Source organism: Chenopodium album, chromosome 19, assembly GCF_948465745.1.
Source record: "Chenopodium album chromosome 19, dcCheAlbu1.1, whole genome shotgun sequence".
Classification (NCBI taxonomy): Eukaryota; Viridiplantae; Streptophyta; class Magnoliopsida; order Caryophyllales; family Amaranthaceae; genus Chenopodium; species Chenopodium album.
This window is the reverse complement of record NC_137852.1, coordinates 38,236,458-38,252,792: the sequence shown is the minus strand read 5'-3', so window position 1 is coordinate 38,252,792 and position 16,335 is coordinate 38,236,458. Positions and strand designations below refer to the sequence as shown.

At 34.7% G+C, this 16,335-nt stretch overlaps 2 protein-coding genes across 5 annotated transcripts; both read left to right on the top strand.

Moving 5' to 3' along the window:
• Positions 1-1,210: 1,210 nt before the first annotated feature.
• Positions 1,211-3,389, top strand: LOC145593633 (putative xyloglucan endotransglucosylase/hydrolase protein 23). Its single transcript, XM_081649923.1, has 3 exons — positions 1,211-1,609; positions 1,705-1,898; positions 2,828-3,389. Exons 1-3 carry the CDS (start codon positions 1,325-1,327, stop codon positions 3,228-3,230), a joined length of 882 nt encoding a protein of 293 aa, XP_081506049.1. The 5' UTR covers positions 1,211-1,324; the 3' UTR covers positions 3,231-3,389.
• A 921-nt stretch (positions 3,390-4,310) lies between these two features.
• On the top strand, positions 4,311-12,293 carry LOC145595436 (uncharacterized). 4 transcript variants are annotated; one of them, XR_014102948.1, is made up of 16 exons: positions 4,312-4,671; positions 4,750-4,875; positions 6,993-7,052; positions 7,395-7,508; positions 7,649-7,736; positions 8,832-8,977; positions 9,054-9,155; positions 9,357-9,428; positions 9,506-9,605; positions 9,682-9,764; positions 10,223-10,300; positions 10,386-10,484; positions 10,599-10,636; positions 10,711-10,767; positions 11,045-11,086; positions 11,851-11,886. XR_014102948.1 is itself a non-coding variant. In XM_081651848.1 (16 exons), exons 1-16 carry the CDS (start codon positions 4,534-4,536, stop codon positions 11,923-11,925), a joined length of 1,431 nt encoding a protein of 476 aa, XP_081507974.1. In that variant the 5' UTR covers positions 4,314-4,533; the 3' UTR covers positions 11,926-12,293. The 4 variants fall into 4 exon arrangements, 3 of the variants coding, with proteins under 3 accessions (XP_081507975.1, XP_081507976.1, XP_081507974.1); XM_081651848.1 differs by having other exon boundaries at positions 4,314-4,671; positions 10,586-10,636; positions 11,851-12,293; XM_081651849.1 differs by lacking the exons at positions 10,711-10,767; positions 11,045-11,086 and having other exon boundaries at positions 4,311-4,671; positions 10,586-10,636; positions 11,851-12,293.
• The last annotated feature ends 4,042 nt before the right edge of the window (positions 12,294-16,335 follow it).

Below are 16,335 nucleotides of genomic sequence, written 5' to 3'. Positions count from 1 at the left end.
TTCAGTTCAGTTCAGTTCAGCTGAGTTCAGTTCAGTTCAGTTTAGTTCAGCTGAGTTCAGTTCAGTTCAGTTCAGTTCAGTTCAGCTAAGTTCAGTCAATGAGAACAGGCCCTTAATTTAAATGAACAAAATACGCTAACATGACTCAAATTCAAAGTGACATGACCTGAACCTGAACAAAAACTTGAATTAACACCTTTATTTTGAATTTATTGACAAGGTAGAGTGCAATATGTAAAAGTATAGTACTTTATACTAACCATAATTATGTGCACTAGTACATACTTCGTATATATCTTAAGTTCCCAACTCAATGTGAGCTTTTAAAGTCGTTCACCATATAAAAACTAGTTAGACAAATAACTTCATTATTGGGACTGGAAACTCACCGCTCATAACTGATCCCAAAATCCGGATTAGCTCAAAGGGTGAATCGGGTAGGAAAAAAAAAAAAAAAAAAACCTTCATTGTAATGTATCACGAGACTAATTCCTTATCCAAATAAATCCACTACAATCCAAAATCCAACACAGCATCCCTGCCGACATATTTAAAAAAATAAAGCAACCAATTCAAGTTACCTCAACCCTCAGCTATGTACACTCTGGCAAGTTGGCCAATATGGTTATGAATCACAAGTTTTCAACACCCTTTTTTAAACCCTTAATGATCCAGGCGTGTGCAACAAATTTTAAACGTGTAGGTGACTAGGTGTAGGTCCACAACCACAAATACTACTCCCATACAGCCATGCTGCCTAGGGAGCATTTTTGTTTTAAGCTAAGCGGCATAAATACTAACGCGAAACTTTAACTAATAATATCTTTGATTAAGTATTAGCGATAATAACATAAATAAATAAATAAAAGTTGATATTCGAAAACTATACATTGACGTGATTCTAATGAGTATCATATATTGCATAATTATGTTTAATTTTATCTACATTGTACCAATATATATGAAAATGTAGTACATAAATAGTGCAAAAGTTCTGACGTTCCATTCAAAATAAATAAAAAGTTATAACGTGACAATTAAAAAAAAAATGGAAGGAATATTACGTAACAAAAAAAAGCAGATAACGCCCCACTGCTTTAATGCTACTAACACATCCATCCAGCTAAACTTGCAGCTGTTTCACCTTCATCCTCCACAACTTCAGACCATGACTTTCCTCTGTAATCCTTCTTTCTACCAGCTGTTTCGCCTTCGTCGTCCTCCTTTTATTTACCTATATATACATATCACGCCATTCGAACCAAACATATCAATTTTCACTAATCATTTCTTAGTCCACTTTTTTCTTATACAAATATACATAATGGCTGCTACTAAAACACATGTTAGTCTTTTGTTGTGTACACTCTTGGTCATTGCTTCTTCATTTGTCGTAGTCTCGGCGGCTGGGAACTTCCACCGAGACTTCGACATAACCTGGGGTGATGGTAGAGGTAAAATTCTTAAGAATGGCCAACAACTTACTCTTTCACTTGATAAGACCTCTGGTTCTGGATTTCAGTCCAAAAACGAGTATTTGTTCGGTAAGATTGATATGCAACTTAAACTCGTCCCTGGTAACTCTGCTGGTACTGTCACTGCTTATTACGTAAGTCTCATACTATATATTATCATTATTGTAATTAAGGTCATTTAGTTCTATATGATCAGTTGACTAAATTTGGTTGTTTATTTGGTATGCAGTTATCATCACAAGGACCAACTCATGATGAGATTGACTTCGAGTTCTTGGGAAATGTCTCTGGTCAACCCTATACTCTCCACACCAATGTCTTTAGCCAGGGTAAAGGAGGAAGGGAACAACAATTTCACCTTTGGTTTGATCCTACTGCGGATTTCCACACATACTCTATCCTCTGGAATCCCCGAAGAATCATGTAAGTTTACGTTCATTCATGTAATTACTTAACTAGTCCGCCCTCCCCTGTTCCCTTCTTCTAAAATTAATAATCACATATATTATTTAAGGTCATATAAAGAAATAGGAAATTTGACTTTTACCACAAAAAAAAATCAAAAAATTATTTTTTACCACCAAAACTTCTAAAACTTTTATTATACCATCAAAAAAATTTCTAAAAATTGTTTTTACCACCAAACGTCAAGAAAGCCGTTAACTCTAACGGCTTAAAAAAATTTCCTTCGAATTTCGTGCGCAAAATATGTTTTTTCAGAGGTATATGGGGGGCACTTTGGCCCTATGGATCCAATTTGAGGTCAAAATTGACCAAAAAATCAGAAATGCCTCGTTTTGCGTGTTCACGCAAATCGAGATTTTTTTAAACACGCAAAACGAGGCATTTTCGATCATTTTTTGTCAATTCTAACCTCAAATTGAGCCCAAAGGGCCAAAGTACCCCCCAAAACCCCTAAAGAGCATGTGTTTGACACGAAAATAAAAGAATTTAAAAAATTCCGTTAGGTTTTTGACGACAGGTGGTAAAAAACAACTTTTAATTTTTTATTTGGTGGTAAAATAAAAGTTAAGTTTTGGTGGTAAAAAACATTTTTTTGATTTTTTTTTGTGGTAAAAGTCAAAAAATCCAAAGAAATATTGTCCAAGAAAATAATTTTTTTTTTATTTCTTACAAAATTGTACCTTATAATCATTATAAAACTTTTAAGGGGAAAAAATGCTGATGATGTTTACACATGTACAGAAATTAATAGTCACATATACTATTTAAGGTCAGATATAGAAATTTTATCAAAGAAAATAGTTTTTTTCTTACAAAATCGTACCTCCTTATAATCATTATAAGACTTCTGAGGGGAAAAAATGCTGATGGTGTTTACACATTTACAGATTCTCAGTCGACGGAACAGCCATCAGAGAATTCAAAAACTCTGAATCAATCGGAGTTCCATTCCCAAAGAGGCAACCAATGAGACTATACTCGAGTTTATGGAACGCAGATGACTGGGCTACACAAGGCGGGAGGGTGAAGGCAGATTGGTCAAAGGCACCATTCACTGCATCATACAGGAACTTCAATGCCAATGCTTGTGTTATGGGAAGGGGTAGATCAACCTGCAGCACGCGTTCAACCACCGCGACTAGTGGTAACGCGTGGTTGACGCAGGAGCTTGATAACGCGAGTCATGCTAGGATGAAATGGGTGCAGAAGAACTACATGGTTTACAATTACTGCACTGACTTGAAGAGGTTTCCTCAAGGCCTTCCTAAGGAGTGTACCACAACTTCTTAGACTGCTTAAAATAAACTATATAGCTTATATATCATTCAATTAATTATATTCTTTGATTCGATTTTATTTGTATGTAGCAAGTATTATAAGCTAGAATATTCTACTTTTAAGTTGTAATATAGCATTATCAAATTATATTATGATTAATAGAAGCAAAAATCTTTGGTTTCATCAAACTTGTTGATTCTGAATTCTGATATGTTTTCTTACAAATTAATAGCCCTATTCTCTCCATTATGATGTGACACAAACAGACGAAGTATTTCAATTTTACTATCTACAACTCTTGTCGTGTTTTTTTTTAAACAAAAGTTTTTTGGCATGAGATGAAAGCATATGCACTTCACTGGGGTATTAAACAAAAACATATAATCGCAATACAGATGAATGAGAATGGTGAATTCGCAAATACACTTCATCGGGTATTTATAGTAAAAGCATATTATTACTTCTAGCTATACATAAGTCATACATATGTTACTAGACTTAGAAAATATTGCCAAGTATTTAATGGTGATGACCAAAAGACCAATAATTGTGGCATTCACACTAGTTACTTCATAACACAGCTAAGAGGATTAGGATATGATGTGTTCAGTTGTTCACCATATTATTATCTACCTTTTACAAATGCACCACATATAACACATGTTCATATACTCTAAATTATCATTAGTAGTATGAGAAAGCCCTATAAATAACCGTTTTTTGTGAAATAAACTATCTTATACGAAGTACTTCGTAAAACATTTTTTGTTGTATTATGGCACATTGGCACCTTAGTTGGATTTCGATCGTTGACCAAAATTTTTCTGCATTGACCCAACCATGACCTTAAACTGCACCAAATTTGACCCAACTCAAACCTAAAGGCTAAATCCAACTTGGAGGTTAAATTGACCTATGCCTAGACTACAAACTGAATTGTCTGAATCCAACCCAAATATGGAGCACTTGAATTCGAAATTGCACTACAATAAACTTAAATTCTCTCTTAATATCTTAGGGGTGATCGAGTCGGGCCTTTACACAATTCCTCGTGTCCAAACCCGTAAAAAAAGTAACAGCCTTATCGGGCTAAAACGGGTTTTTCGGGCTCTGCAGGCTAGGTTCAGGCTTTTTAACTAAAAATGTGTTTTTAAGTTTGCCCAAACCCGTCCTATTTTCGTACGAGATAATGTTGATTACCTCTAGAATATCTGCCACTGTCCCACCTCTCCACCTTTTTATCTTGTATGCTTGCAGAATAATTGGGAAATTACAGTAAACTAGTACTCCATATCCATAACTAGCTAGATACCCAATGACCTTAAACTTAGCTCTTGAATCCAGCTTTCTTCATCGAAACTGCAATTTTCCTGTACCCTTTACCACTAATTCAAACAAAAATTGCAGAAAATCAAATTTCCCAATAATCTTTGCCCAATTTCCCAATCCAAAGGTATCACCTTTCTTTCTATCTCCTTCGCAATTACAATTTTATCCCTGTTTTATGTGTATGATTTTCAAATTTTGGCAGTGTAATCAAGAATTGTTGGTGGTTGTGGGTGGTGGAGCTGCCGGAATTTATGGCGCAATTTGGGCAAAAACTGTCGCACCCAAACTCAATGTTATTGTCATTGAGAAAGGGCAGCCATTATCTAAGGTAATACCACTTTTAACTCTCTTTCCTTTTTTGCATGAGTTTGTTTTGTTGATAAATTTTCTGGGTTTTCTATGAATGATACACATGTTTGCAAATGGATTTGATTTACCGTAATTAATTAGAATTTTAAGGGTATTCCGTTTGTATTGTAATCTTTCAGTGCATGAATATTTGTAACAATTTGACTTTAGATTATTCATGCATCAACTTTGATCACATTTTCTTACTAATATGTACTGTGTAATGTGTTGTTGGATTAGTTGATGTAGTTTTGAATCAATAGTTAAAGATGGGTTTTGTAATTGAGTTTCTTTTAGGAAGAACAAGTAGGAATGGAGGGAGTACATGCTCTTGAGAAACACGGTACTGTCCTTTTGATTTGCTCAAGTAATTTCAATGGTCTAACTTAGCTAGAGCCTTAAAGGTTAGTTGTCAAAGTAGGATTTTAATCCATTTTGTATCCTGGAAACTAATTATGTTAGATTTTGTGAAACGTTACCTCTATTTGTAGTTTGGGTTGTGTAGAGATAAAATAATTAGCCTACCATTGTAATCGTGCATAGGAATGGCAATGTTAGAAATTGTAAATTAGCTTGCTTGATTAGGGGTACGATAGGGAAAAAGTAGAGTTGCTAACAAGTCCTTAAAGGAATTTTAAACTATTGTTGGGTTCTGTGAATGGGACAACTAAAAGGACTAATAGGTGCTAATCCGAATTGCATCGTGATCTAAGAGAATTAAAACTCAATATGATATTGAACCAATTTGGATTCGAGAATGAAGGTATAGATTTGACCAAGAGCCATAATTCCATGTTGGCCTCTACTCGATTATCTTCAGACAAGTGAAATTAGCTATGAAATAGCACACACACACATATGACTAATACATGGTGACGATTTGAGTTAAGTAATCCAAATTGCACGACATCTGACCGTTTGTTCATATCTTCATAATCATCTTGTTAGGAACGATAACATTAAAATAGTTCATAATTAGCAATAAATAGGTGACAACGCATCATAACTCCAAGCAAATATTACAAGCCAATATACAATAAATTTGCGTAGTAATACAAGCATGATACCAGAAACACCTTACATCATGAAACTTAGGTTGCTCAGTATCAATCAATCAATCAAAGCCTTAATCCCATAAGCGGGCAGGTTGCTCAATAACAATTATACTTCTGGAAATAAATACTGATGAGTGATGACCCTTATAAATAATACCTTTCTTGTTTAGAATCCTTAGGTGAAATCTCAAACTTTTGAATGGAATTTGAAATTGTCTGAGTACAGTAAATGATTCATGAAGTGATTTGGGTATTATGAGAGCATAGAGCTTTTTTGTTTTGGAAATCAAACCACATGACCATAGATTGAGCCCTGTAAATAAGTTTAAGTGAGAAAATGATCTGGCCATTGAAATAAGCTTAGACCAGCACTACAAAGGCATTTTACAGACTGCGTTGAGGAGGCAGTCTGTAGATCCTGCCAGCACCTTGAGCCCTTAAGCTTGCACTGGAGCTAGGTGCCCAGCTGATGCCTTTTGGTAATATTTCTGGTTGTCTGTTAACTACTTAACTGAAGGGCTTGTGGACCTGATTGTATTTGGGTTATCTAAAGTTGTGGGCTTATTTTCTTTCTGATCACGAATGGGTTTTAGGCAATCTTCTGGTCTATTTTTCAGATCACTTGCAACGTCCATAATAGGGACCTAGGGTGCTATAATCGGGAATTATGTATCTTCGGGTAGCTTTTGTGAACAACTACCCCAAAAGCTAATAGCTGGTGTTCATCACTACTTTGCTGAAACTTGTTTTTTGAATTAGTTCATTGAGAATATAATGCTACCTTCGGGTAGCTTTTGTGAACAACTACCCCAAAAGCTAATAGCTGGTGTTCATCCCTACTTTGCTGAAACTTGTTTTTTGAATTAGTTCATTGAGAATATAATGCTACCTTCTTAATATATCTGAGCAGTTGTCAATATATCTTTCCTTTCTCTCAACATTATATGTCTCTAATCTTTTGTTAATTTTACAATTTCTTATTTCTTGTCTATGGTGAATTAGTGATGTTGATCTTGGCTTATGTAATCTATGCATGATGCAGGTAAAAATATCTGGAGGAGGTAGATGCAATGTGACCAATGGACATTGCCCTGATAATGTGGTAAGTGCAGCATAAGAGCTTTGGCATTATGGTAGCCTACTTGTGGTAAATCTCAATCATAATTTCACTCAAACAAATTATGATATTTTTAGAGTTTGTTGTGTCTCACCATGCTTTCGTAGTGGCTTCTTTCAAAAAGGATAAATGTAATTTGTACTAAAATTATGAAATATTATTTGAATTGGTATTCATTTGTACTACCATTTAAATTACTGCTACTGCTACTACTACAGCCAAAAAATCTACTTGTAGTTTATGAAAAAATAATGGCCATTCAATCTTCTTGCTAACACTTGTTAAAATTATTTTTTCATTGTCGTGGATCACTTAAATTTCTTGCAGATTATGGCGGAACATTACCCTAGGGGAAACAAAGAGTTAAAGGGATCTTTCTTTAGCATGCATAGTCCACTTGATACTATGTCCTGGTTTACTAATCGTGGAGTCAAACTCAAGGTCATCTATATTTTCTAAAGCCTTCATTGTTCTTTCGTCATCTTTTTTTGTCTTCTATAACAAAAGTAATGTATTTTATTCTGTGGTCTTTCTGTGCATATGTACGGTACTGAAATCTTTTACATTTGTATTACTATCAGACGGAAAGTGATGGTCGGGTATTTCCGGTCAGTAATAGCTCAACTTCAATTATTGATTGCCTAATGACTGAAGCAAGAAAAACAGGAGGTATTTAATTATTTATCAACTTTTTGTTATCAATTTCTTAATAGTTTATGTAAAAGAACTTTGAAATGGTGCAGTGATACATGTTTTAAGAGCAGGTGCGCCATGTAAAGAAAAAATTTAATAAAGCAGTGGTTTATATTCAGTTATCTGACTTGTCTCAGATTCTCATAGCATGGTTGGAGAAATAGTGCATTTTTACCCCTGTGTTCTACTCATAATTACATGTATATTGGGAATTTATAGAATACTGATACCTCAAATTTATCACTCCATCGTCCCTAAATAGAAGCCCTTTTTTTCCTAGGAGCATAGGAGAGGTATTGTAGCAGGGTATAGTTGATTAAAGTTGAATATGAAGGTAGTGAGAATAGTTTATTGTATAGGATGGAATCGCCTTTTCCTTCTTGAGAAAAAATATAGTGGGGTTAGAGGGGTTTTGTTGATCAAATATATATAGAAAAAGTAGTGTTGATTAAATTTTTTTTTTTTTTTTTTTTTTTTTTTTTTTTTTTTTGGGACAAGAATTTTGTGAGATATGAAGCTTTAATATAGACGGAGGGAGTAGTATTTTCTCAAGCGGGATGTAAAACTTACTCTGTTGATCAATTCACTAGAAAGAACTTAAATGATGTCAGATGACTAAATAACTATGAAATTACTCTGTGGCATTGTAATAGAATTACTAAGATTTGGGAAGTCACTTGTGATTCGTTTGCTGCTATAAAAGACTTGAAATGCTTTAGAATTTTGAGATGGCAATTAGGGGTCCGATCACTTGGTCAGTAATTTAGCACTTGATTGTTATTTGATTCTCAGCTAAAAGTGTAATGGGAAGGTTCATACTTGACTCCTTAAGGTGTGTGCTTCAGTGATTAGTTCTTCTTTGCCTTTCCTTGGTTGAGTGTCCGAAAAACCTGGATAAAGTATTGCAAGTATTATCTCCTTTCAGAATACTCTATGATTCACAAACAACAATCTTCTCCTTCATCTATTCTTCATGTTGTTTACATAGTCTAAGTGCACCCTTTGAGTTTCTCCATAACACTGAATGCTTTTGTTATACTGCAAATTGTTTTAATGCTTCACTCTTTGCAGTATCGGTGCAGACAGGAAAAACTGTGACTACTGCGACTCCCAAATCTACTGGGAAGTTTGTTCTCAGTATTGAGATGCGTACTTCTCCAACCGCTGATCTTGTTGAAGCTGATTATCTGTTAATTGCCACTGGAAGCAGCAAGCAGGTTGTTTGAGCTTTAAGATTGTTTTATTCATGAACCTGTTATTATAATTATGCAATGTTACAACAATTTTTCACAGGGTTATGGTCTTGCAGGTCAGCTTGGCCATACGATTATAGATCCTGTCCCTAGTCTCTTCACCTTCAAGATCAAAGACTCTAATTTGGCTGAACTGTCGGGTGTATGACATCTCTACCATCCTCCTTTTTGATTCACAACCATTCTCAGTTACTCATATGACTCAACCTGTTTTAGTGATGCTGTTATCTGTCATCATCACTCACTTTTTGTATTCTGTTTCTTATAAACCTTCCCTACATTAATATTCTACAAATTATATAACACTCACTTTCTTGTGTCTGTCTGTCTTGTGGATGTTTAGGTTGCTTTCTCCAAGGTAAAAGCAAGATTGAAACTGGATAACAGCCGACGAAATATACCACAGCTTACACAGGCATGCATGACTATATTTTGATGACGTCCTTCAATATTCTTAATACATATAGATTTAACTCATCATGTTGACTACAGGTTGGACCAATGCTTGTTACTCACTGGGGGCTCAGTGGTCCTGCGATTCTTCGGTTGTCCGCCTGGTCAGCTCGTGATCTATACAGCTCAAACTACAAAGGTAATAATATCTTTGAACATTCTGCTTGAACACACTGACTACATTATCTGTGTCTGACATAATCTTACCTATCCAGGGACACTTATCTTGGACTTTGCACCAGACCTTCATAAAGAAGAAGTGAAGTCAATCCTCTTAAAGCAGAAGAAGAATTTTGCAGTAATTAACTTTCCTTCTTAGAGTTTCATTAGGATAGTGATCTCTTGCTGTTGTGAATTTTGATTCCGTGATATGCCTAAGCTATAAGCACCCTTTCTACCTCAAAAGTAAGGTAGGGAGGAAGGGAACTTCAGAACATGATATACTTGCCCAGTTGCCCTAGAAATGAAATAAAATTTTCAATTTTGACTTAAGATACTTGTAACTTCTAAGGTAAGAGAAAGCATGACTGTAATCGTGAAACTATTTCCTCTAATACTATAGAAAGCTCTTTCATGATGCCATTTTACGAATGTAGTGTTTATTTGGCTTACAAGCAATAAAATATTCTTAATTATTGTTCTTTTTTTTACTAGTGATGGCTCATTATATTGAGTGATTTGACCAATTTGTTATATACATGTTGCAATTTCTATGAGCATGATTTCATTGTTCTGTTGACATGTTTATTGATATAGAAGCAAAAAGTGGTCAATGCAAGCCCTTCAGAGTTTAATCTTGTCAAGAGATTTTGGAGATATTTGCTTAAACGTGAGGTAGACAGTAGTTCTTTTGTTCTACCACTATTACATATTTTTTAACTTTTGTTTGTTAAACTACTTCATAGTTCATTCTATCCAGGGTTTAATTGAAGATAGCTTATGGGCTTCCATTTCTAGTGATGCGTTGCTTTCGATTACCTCCCTACTAAAACAGTGTCCATTTGAAGTGACAGGAAAGGTATGAGCACCCTCCTCCTGCTTCGCCCTCTCTAAAAATTTTTAATTCTGTATTTGTCTATTTATGGGGTGTCAAGATTTGTGACATGGTTTTTGCTTAAGGGCCAATTTAAAGATGAATTTGTCACTGCTGGAGGTATTCCCTTAAGTGAGGTACTCGCTTCTCCCTTTATTTCCTTCCCTATCTCATAATATTGAAATTAACCTGCACTATCCCCCGTTTGAAGATTTCATTGAAGACGATGGAGAGCAAAATACTTTCCAACTTATTTTTTGCAGGAGAGGTAATCACTGATCATGCTTTTGTAAATTTTTTTCTCAGGCATACCCTAGAAACATATGGGCCTTATGCCATGAACTTTAAAAAGAATTATATGTTTGAATTTTGCATTTTCAGTAGTTGGCTCTATTTCCTTATTAGGAAAGTGGATAAATTAAGTAACCCAATGTTTTTGTCAATATCTTTTTAAGAGAAGTTGGAAATGTGTGTTGAGGTTTGAGGTCATTGACGGCAGGGGCAGATTCATTCTTAAGGAGTTCTAAATTTCTTCTGTTTTGCAGATATTGAACGTTGATGGAATAACTGGTGGATTTAATTTTCAGGTATCCATCTAAATTCTAATTTTCTTTCTCTGTCATTCTGGTGGAAAATTCTTAGTATAATTATCCAGCAATGCTCCCCTAAAGCATCAACCTAACAAAGACTAAGCAAAAAATTTCAAGTATAAAACCTGCAAGTCAATGACATTTTACCAAAAGTCACTATCCGGTATCTGGTCTCTGATATTTATAAAAGTTGTATTTTTTTCTTTATAGGATCGGTTGATGACTTGATTAGTTGCTAAATATGTGATTAATTCTTGTTTTGATATGTATGCCTATATAAAGGGCCACTATATATGTTGGTTTCAATTTATTTGAGTAAAAGGTGGTACTTCCTCAGCCAAATAACCATAGTTTTCCTTTTAATTTGTCACTTTATGAGATAATCTAAATTGTTTTTGGTACGGTCTAATTTCAAACACATTCACAAGTTCACAAGTCAATATAAACTGAAGAGAGAATGTGTGTTGGTTGAATCTTTGTTCTTTTCACTACTTATGCTGCTCATTGTCTTTAACTTTTTGCCTCACTATTTTACATTTTGGAGGTCAAATACAAAGGTCTACTACTAACTTATCTTCAACAATTTACTCTTTGTTTTCTTTTTGTTACTGTTGCAAGGCCGTTTGATTGATGCTCATGCAATTGGATAATTATCATAGTTTTAGCAAGTACTCGCTTTTCTGTTTAGGCTCCCTGTATACCTCCATCAGTTACTTGGATGCAGGCTTGTATGCTTATAGATTGAATGACAACTTTTGCAGAATGCGTGGACGGGGGCCTACATTGCCGGTACAAGCATTGGGGATTTAGCAGCAGCCAGCAGACAGAGCGCTTAAGGTGCAGATATTATTATGACATAGTCCCTTCATCATGACCTTTCACTACACAGCTTGACTCTCTTATACTGTTGCAAGGCCGTTTGGTTGATGCTCGTGTGTATGCCAACTAGAATGCACAAAAGTTAAAACTGAGGGTGTTTGAGTTTGTCCACCTATTATGTATGGGCCTCAAAGTGTTATGCAGATTGTTGTGATTTGTGAACTTAAAGGGATATAGAATTAGAGAGGGTAGGATTAGACATGAGCATCCGGTAAAAAAAAAAAAAAATCGTGATTGGAATCAAATCTTGTATACTTGTACAACATTACTCTTTGTGGCTCTTTACATGCCAAAATAATACGAGTACGGATTAATGCTATTCTATCACAAATACAGCATAGCTCCATTTGACCGGTGGATGCTCGAACCCACTACCCCACCAGCATCAATGAAATCTAACCCCTAATTTTAGGGTTTATGTGGACATTAAGGGATAAGGAGACATCAACATAAGGGGCGGGTGGGAGCTTTGGACCTCCTTAAATTTAAAACATGTACTATACAAAATTCAAAGTGTTGCCTTCACATATGTTGGTAGTGTGGAAATCAAGATTGACAAGAAATAATGTGACATAAAGAATCTGGGGCATGTTAGCATGTAGGGCGTGTTCGGCACTAGCTTTTGGGTAGCTTTTAGGTAGCTTTTAGTGGTTTGACTTATTCAAACCACTACATAGAAAAAATTATGAGTGCTTGGGAATGTAGTGGTGGGGGTAGAGTTTAGTGGTTGAAGTAGCTTTTGTGAAAAGTTAACATTATTAACTTTTGTGAAAAGCTAGGTAGCTGTTGAATTTTCTTCTATTTTTTTTAGAATTTTACAGTTCACAGCTAGTTTACCAAACACTCATACTAAATTATTTATTTTCACACTTAACAGCTAGTTGACAACTAACAGCTTCATATACAGCTAACAGCCACCAGCACAGCTAACAGCTACCTCTACAGCTATATTTTGCCGAACACGCCCGTAGGCTTTAGTTGATTTTAAGGTCCATCCTGAGATTGTTGACCCTAATATTGCTGCTTTTTGTAAGGGGGTTTTAAGCAAGGTCCTTCCTTGCTAAGATAGCTAAGAGGTTTCAGTCATGTGCATGTCCATATCTTGTTAAGCTACAAATTCGAGAGTTAATTGATTTCGATTGGAACTAGACTTGGCAAAACTAAATCATACACAATTAGCCAATGTAATATCAAACTCTACCTGAAAACAATTGACCCGATTTGAAGGGATCTGATCAAATCGGACTTGAATTTAGCTAAACTGATAATCAATATCTATAACAATGATTATTTTATTAAAATATATAAATCGACAATAAAATCAAACCGAAATGACTCGACTCGGCCCAAACTTGAACCTCAACCCAAATAAGTCTTATCCGAAGATGAACCAACCCTTTGCCAGCAGGTCACCTAGCTCTCATGGAGTCATGGTACGTAAAATGGGTTGTATTCATTCTAGGCATAGGAGTGTACGTAAGGCTCAAGGCAATGTGCCGTCAATTGTAAGACAAATATTCTATCAATGAAAGAAAATTGACATATTAAGGCAAGTATGAAATTGCATTGACTAACAGTTAAACAGAAGATACAAATGCATGAATAAACACTCAATGAAGCTATTTAAAACTGTTAATTTAGGTGGTCCATCCACATCATTAAGCACAAAGATTATGAATGGGACCATATGCTTACTAATTACTTAGCACTAATTATATGATTTCTATCTAATTAGCTGACTCATTCCCCTTAAAATAATACTTACCTACTCATCTACTCCGTACAATAATTGGACCACTTTCTTATGCAAAGTTTATCAATTCATTTGCAAAGATAATGTTATTTATAAACGTGGTGCACTTGTACTTTGCTAGATTTTGTACATTAAGAAAAGAAAATGTAAAAAGTGGTTGCTTGATCTTTCTATGGTAGCCAAAGCTAGAAAAACCCTTATTTTTATCACAAATTTTCATATGTGGCTGGTCACACCGTGAGGTTGGGGTTACTTTAATTATTCGATTAGGGGTTATACTCGAGTCATTACTAGATCAGGGATTACTTAAGGGATTCGGTCAGGGGTTACTCGAGTTTCTCGGTCAGGGGTTACTCGAGTTACTCGATCAAGGGTTACTTGAAGGGTTCGATCGAGGGTTACTCGTCAAGGGTTACTTGAGGTTCGGTCGGGGATTACTTGAGAGATTACTCGGTCAGGGGTTACTTGAGGGGTTTGGTCAAGGATTACTCAAGGGGTTACTCGGTCAAGGGTTATTTGAGGGGTTAATTACTCGGTCAGGAGTAATTCGAGTAACCCCAGCCACACAGAAAATCCCCCTATTTTTATTGAATTTGTTTTCGCACAAAGAGAAATTAAACTTCTTTTATATAGAGTTAGCTTGATAGAATTTTGACTACATTTGTACACTAATATGATGTGAAGGGAAAAAAATATGTAGATATTTAAATGTAATATTAAGTACGAAGTAGAAAATATGGTTTGTTCAAGTATGATTTCTTACGTTAGCGTGACCAGGTATGATTTTTCTAATATTAAATCAAACATAACCTAAAAGGACTTACTTTGAGCATGCACTTTAAACTAGTAAACTACTCTATACATGTCTATCAATCTATGGCTTCCATATTCCCATGAAAAACTTTATTTCTATGTGGATGTTCATAATGTTTGGGAAAGAGGTTTTAAACTTTGAAGTAAAATGAAAGATTTGGCTTGACTAAACCTCTAGTAACAAGAATAATATGCTTGAGACTTGTGATAGGATTAAATGAAATAATGTTATGCACAAAAAGACTAATTTACTAATTTAGAAACAAGATGATTAAAAGAGCTTTTTTGCTAGAGGTGTAATCAAATTTACTACCTTTATTATTAATAAAGGTTTTGCCTTACTTGCAATAATAATTATAAACACTACCACATAAACGAACAAATGCAACGGTCTAATGCAACAGTTATATCTACTGCAATGGTCTAATGCAACATTTACATCTACTGCAACGGTCTAATGCAACATTTATATCTAATGCAACGGTCTAGCGCAACGGCTTTAAAGAACCGTTGCATTAGAATGTCAGATGCAACACACTTTTTAGCTATTGCAACGGTGTAGTATTGCTGTTGCATTTGGTCTTAACACGTGATTCGTATATATTCAAGTGGGCGCCTAATTATTTTACCTCCAAATTTTCCCCAATTTTGAAACCCTTGTAATTTCCGCCACCAAAATTTTCTTTTCTCTCTCCTTCCTCTCTATCTCTCTCTCTCTCAACTTTCTTTCTTCCTTTCTTTCTCTAGGATCTAAAACAAGATCTACCATATAAAACAAGATCTACATACCATCAAACATTAAGTAAATATTCATCTACTTGTTCCTTCAAAAAAAATTTCATCTACTTGTGACAAAGATGGTAATGGTGACTGGGATAGTGGACTTGAATTGGTGGTTGTGATTGGTGATGATGACGACGACGGCGGTTGGTGAAGAGCTTCACTTCTAGGGTTTTTGCAGTTTTCTATTGCAGCATTTTCCTCCTTCCATTGATGATGAAGGTAATACTCGATCTCTGTTTCTCTCATATTGTTTTTCAGGTATGTATTTATATTTTTAATTTTCCCAACTGCAGTCGAGTATCTCCCTAATTTTGATGTAATTTTTTTTAATTGATGAATTATTAATATAATGATTGTGATGTATATTGTAATTTAACAATACAATTTGTTATCTATCAAATTTATTGTTAGTGTAATTATATTAGAATTGTTATGTATATACATGTTTGTCACTTTCAGTTCTTTATGTACAATTTTTATTGTTTTTTAATATGCAATTTTTTTCATATAAGATTTGTGATGTTTTAGTTTGATTCTTAACTGTACAAGCTTATAAAATCTATAAATATTGCTCAGATTATGTGAAAGTGTAGAATTCAAACTAGTGGATATTAAATTTTTAACGACAATTGTAGTGGTGGTGTTTAAGCTAAAATTGTATGATTGGAGCACAATTTTATGATACTCATACATTCATATTACTTTAGTATTGTACATGTGTATTTTTTGTATGAACATAGTATTTTGGTGGTTAAAGAGGTGAGGAAAATGATGAAAATATAGGACATTGCGATTTAGAAGTTTATCCCTTGTATGTTGTATTGGAGTGATAAGAGCTGAAATTACAGATCGTATGAAATGAGTTCAGTGTAAATGGAAATTAATCCTTTATTGGCTTGGCTTGGCTTCACATGAATACAAGATAGTTGAGTACTTGAATGAAGTAGTGGACAAGGATGATTTAGTTTTACATTTTTAATTGATTTTTTAAAAGTGGATCTAGAACTCTTTTTGGTGA

Coding starts and splice junctions, on each gene's coding strand:
- LOC145593633 (XM_081649923.1), top strand. CDS start 1,325: ATGGCTGCTACTAAAACACATGTTAGTCTTTTGTTGTGTACACTCTTG. Junction 1,610..1,704: donor GTACTGTCACTGCTTATTAC/GTAAGTCTCATA, acceptor TTTGGTATGCAG/TTATCATCACAAGGACCAAC. Junction 1,899..2,827: donor TGGAATCCCCGAAGAATCAT/GTAAGTTTACGT, acceptor ACACATTTACAG/ATTCTCAGTCGACGGAACAG.
- LOC145595436 (XM_081651848.1), top strand. CDS start 4,534: ATGACCTTAAACTTAGCTCTTGAATCCAGCTTTCTTCATCGAAACTGC. Junction 7,737..8,831: donor TGAAGCAAGAAAAACAGGAG/GTATTTAATTAT, acceptor CACTCTTTGCAG/TATCGGTGCAGACAGGAAAA. Junction 10,301..10,385: donor GATATTTGCTTAAACGTGAG/GTAGACAGTAGT, acceptor CATTCTATCCAG/GGTTTAATTGAAGATAGCTT.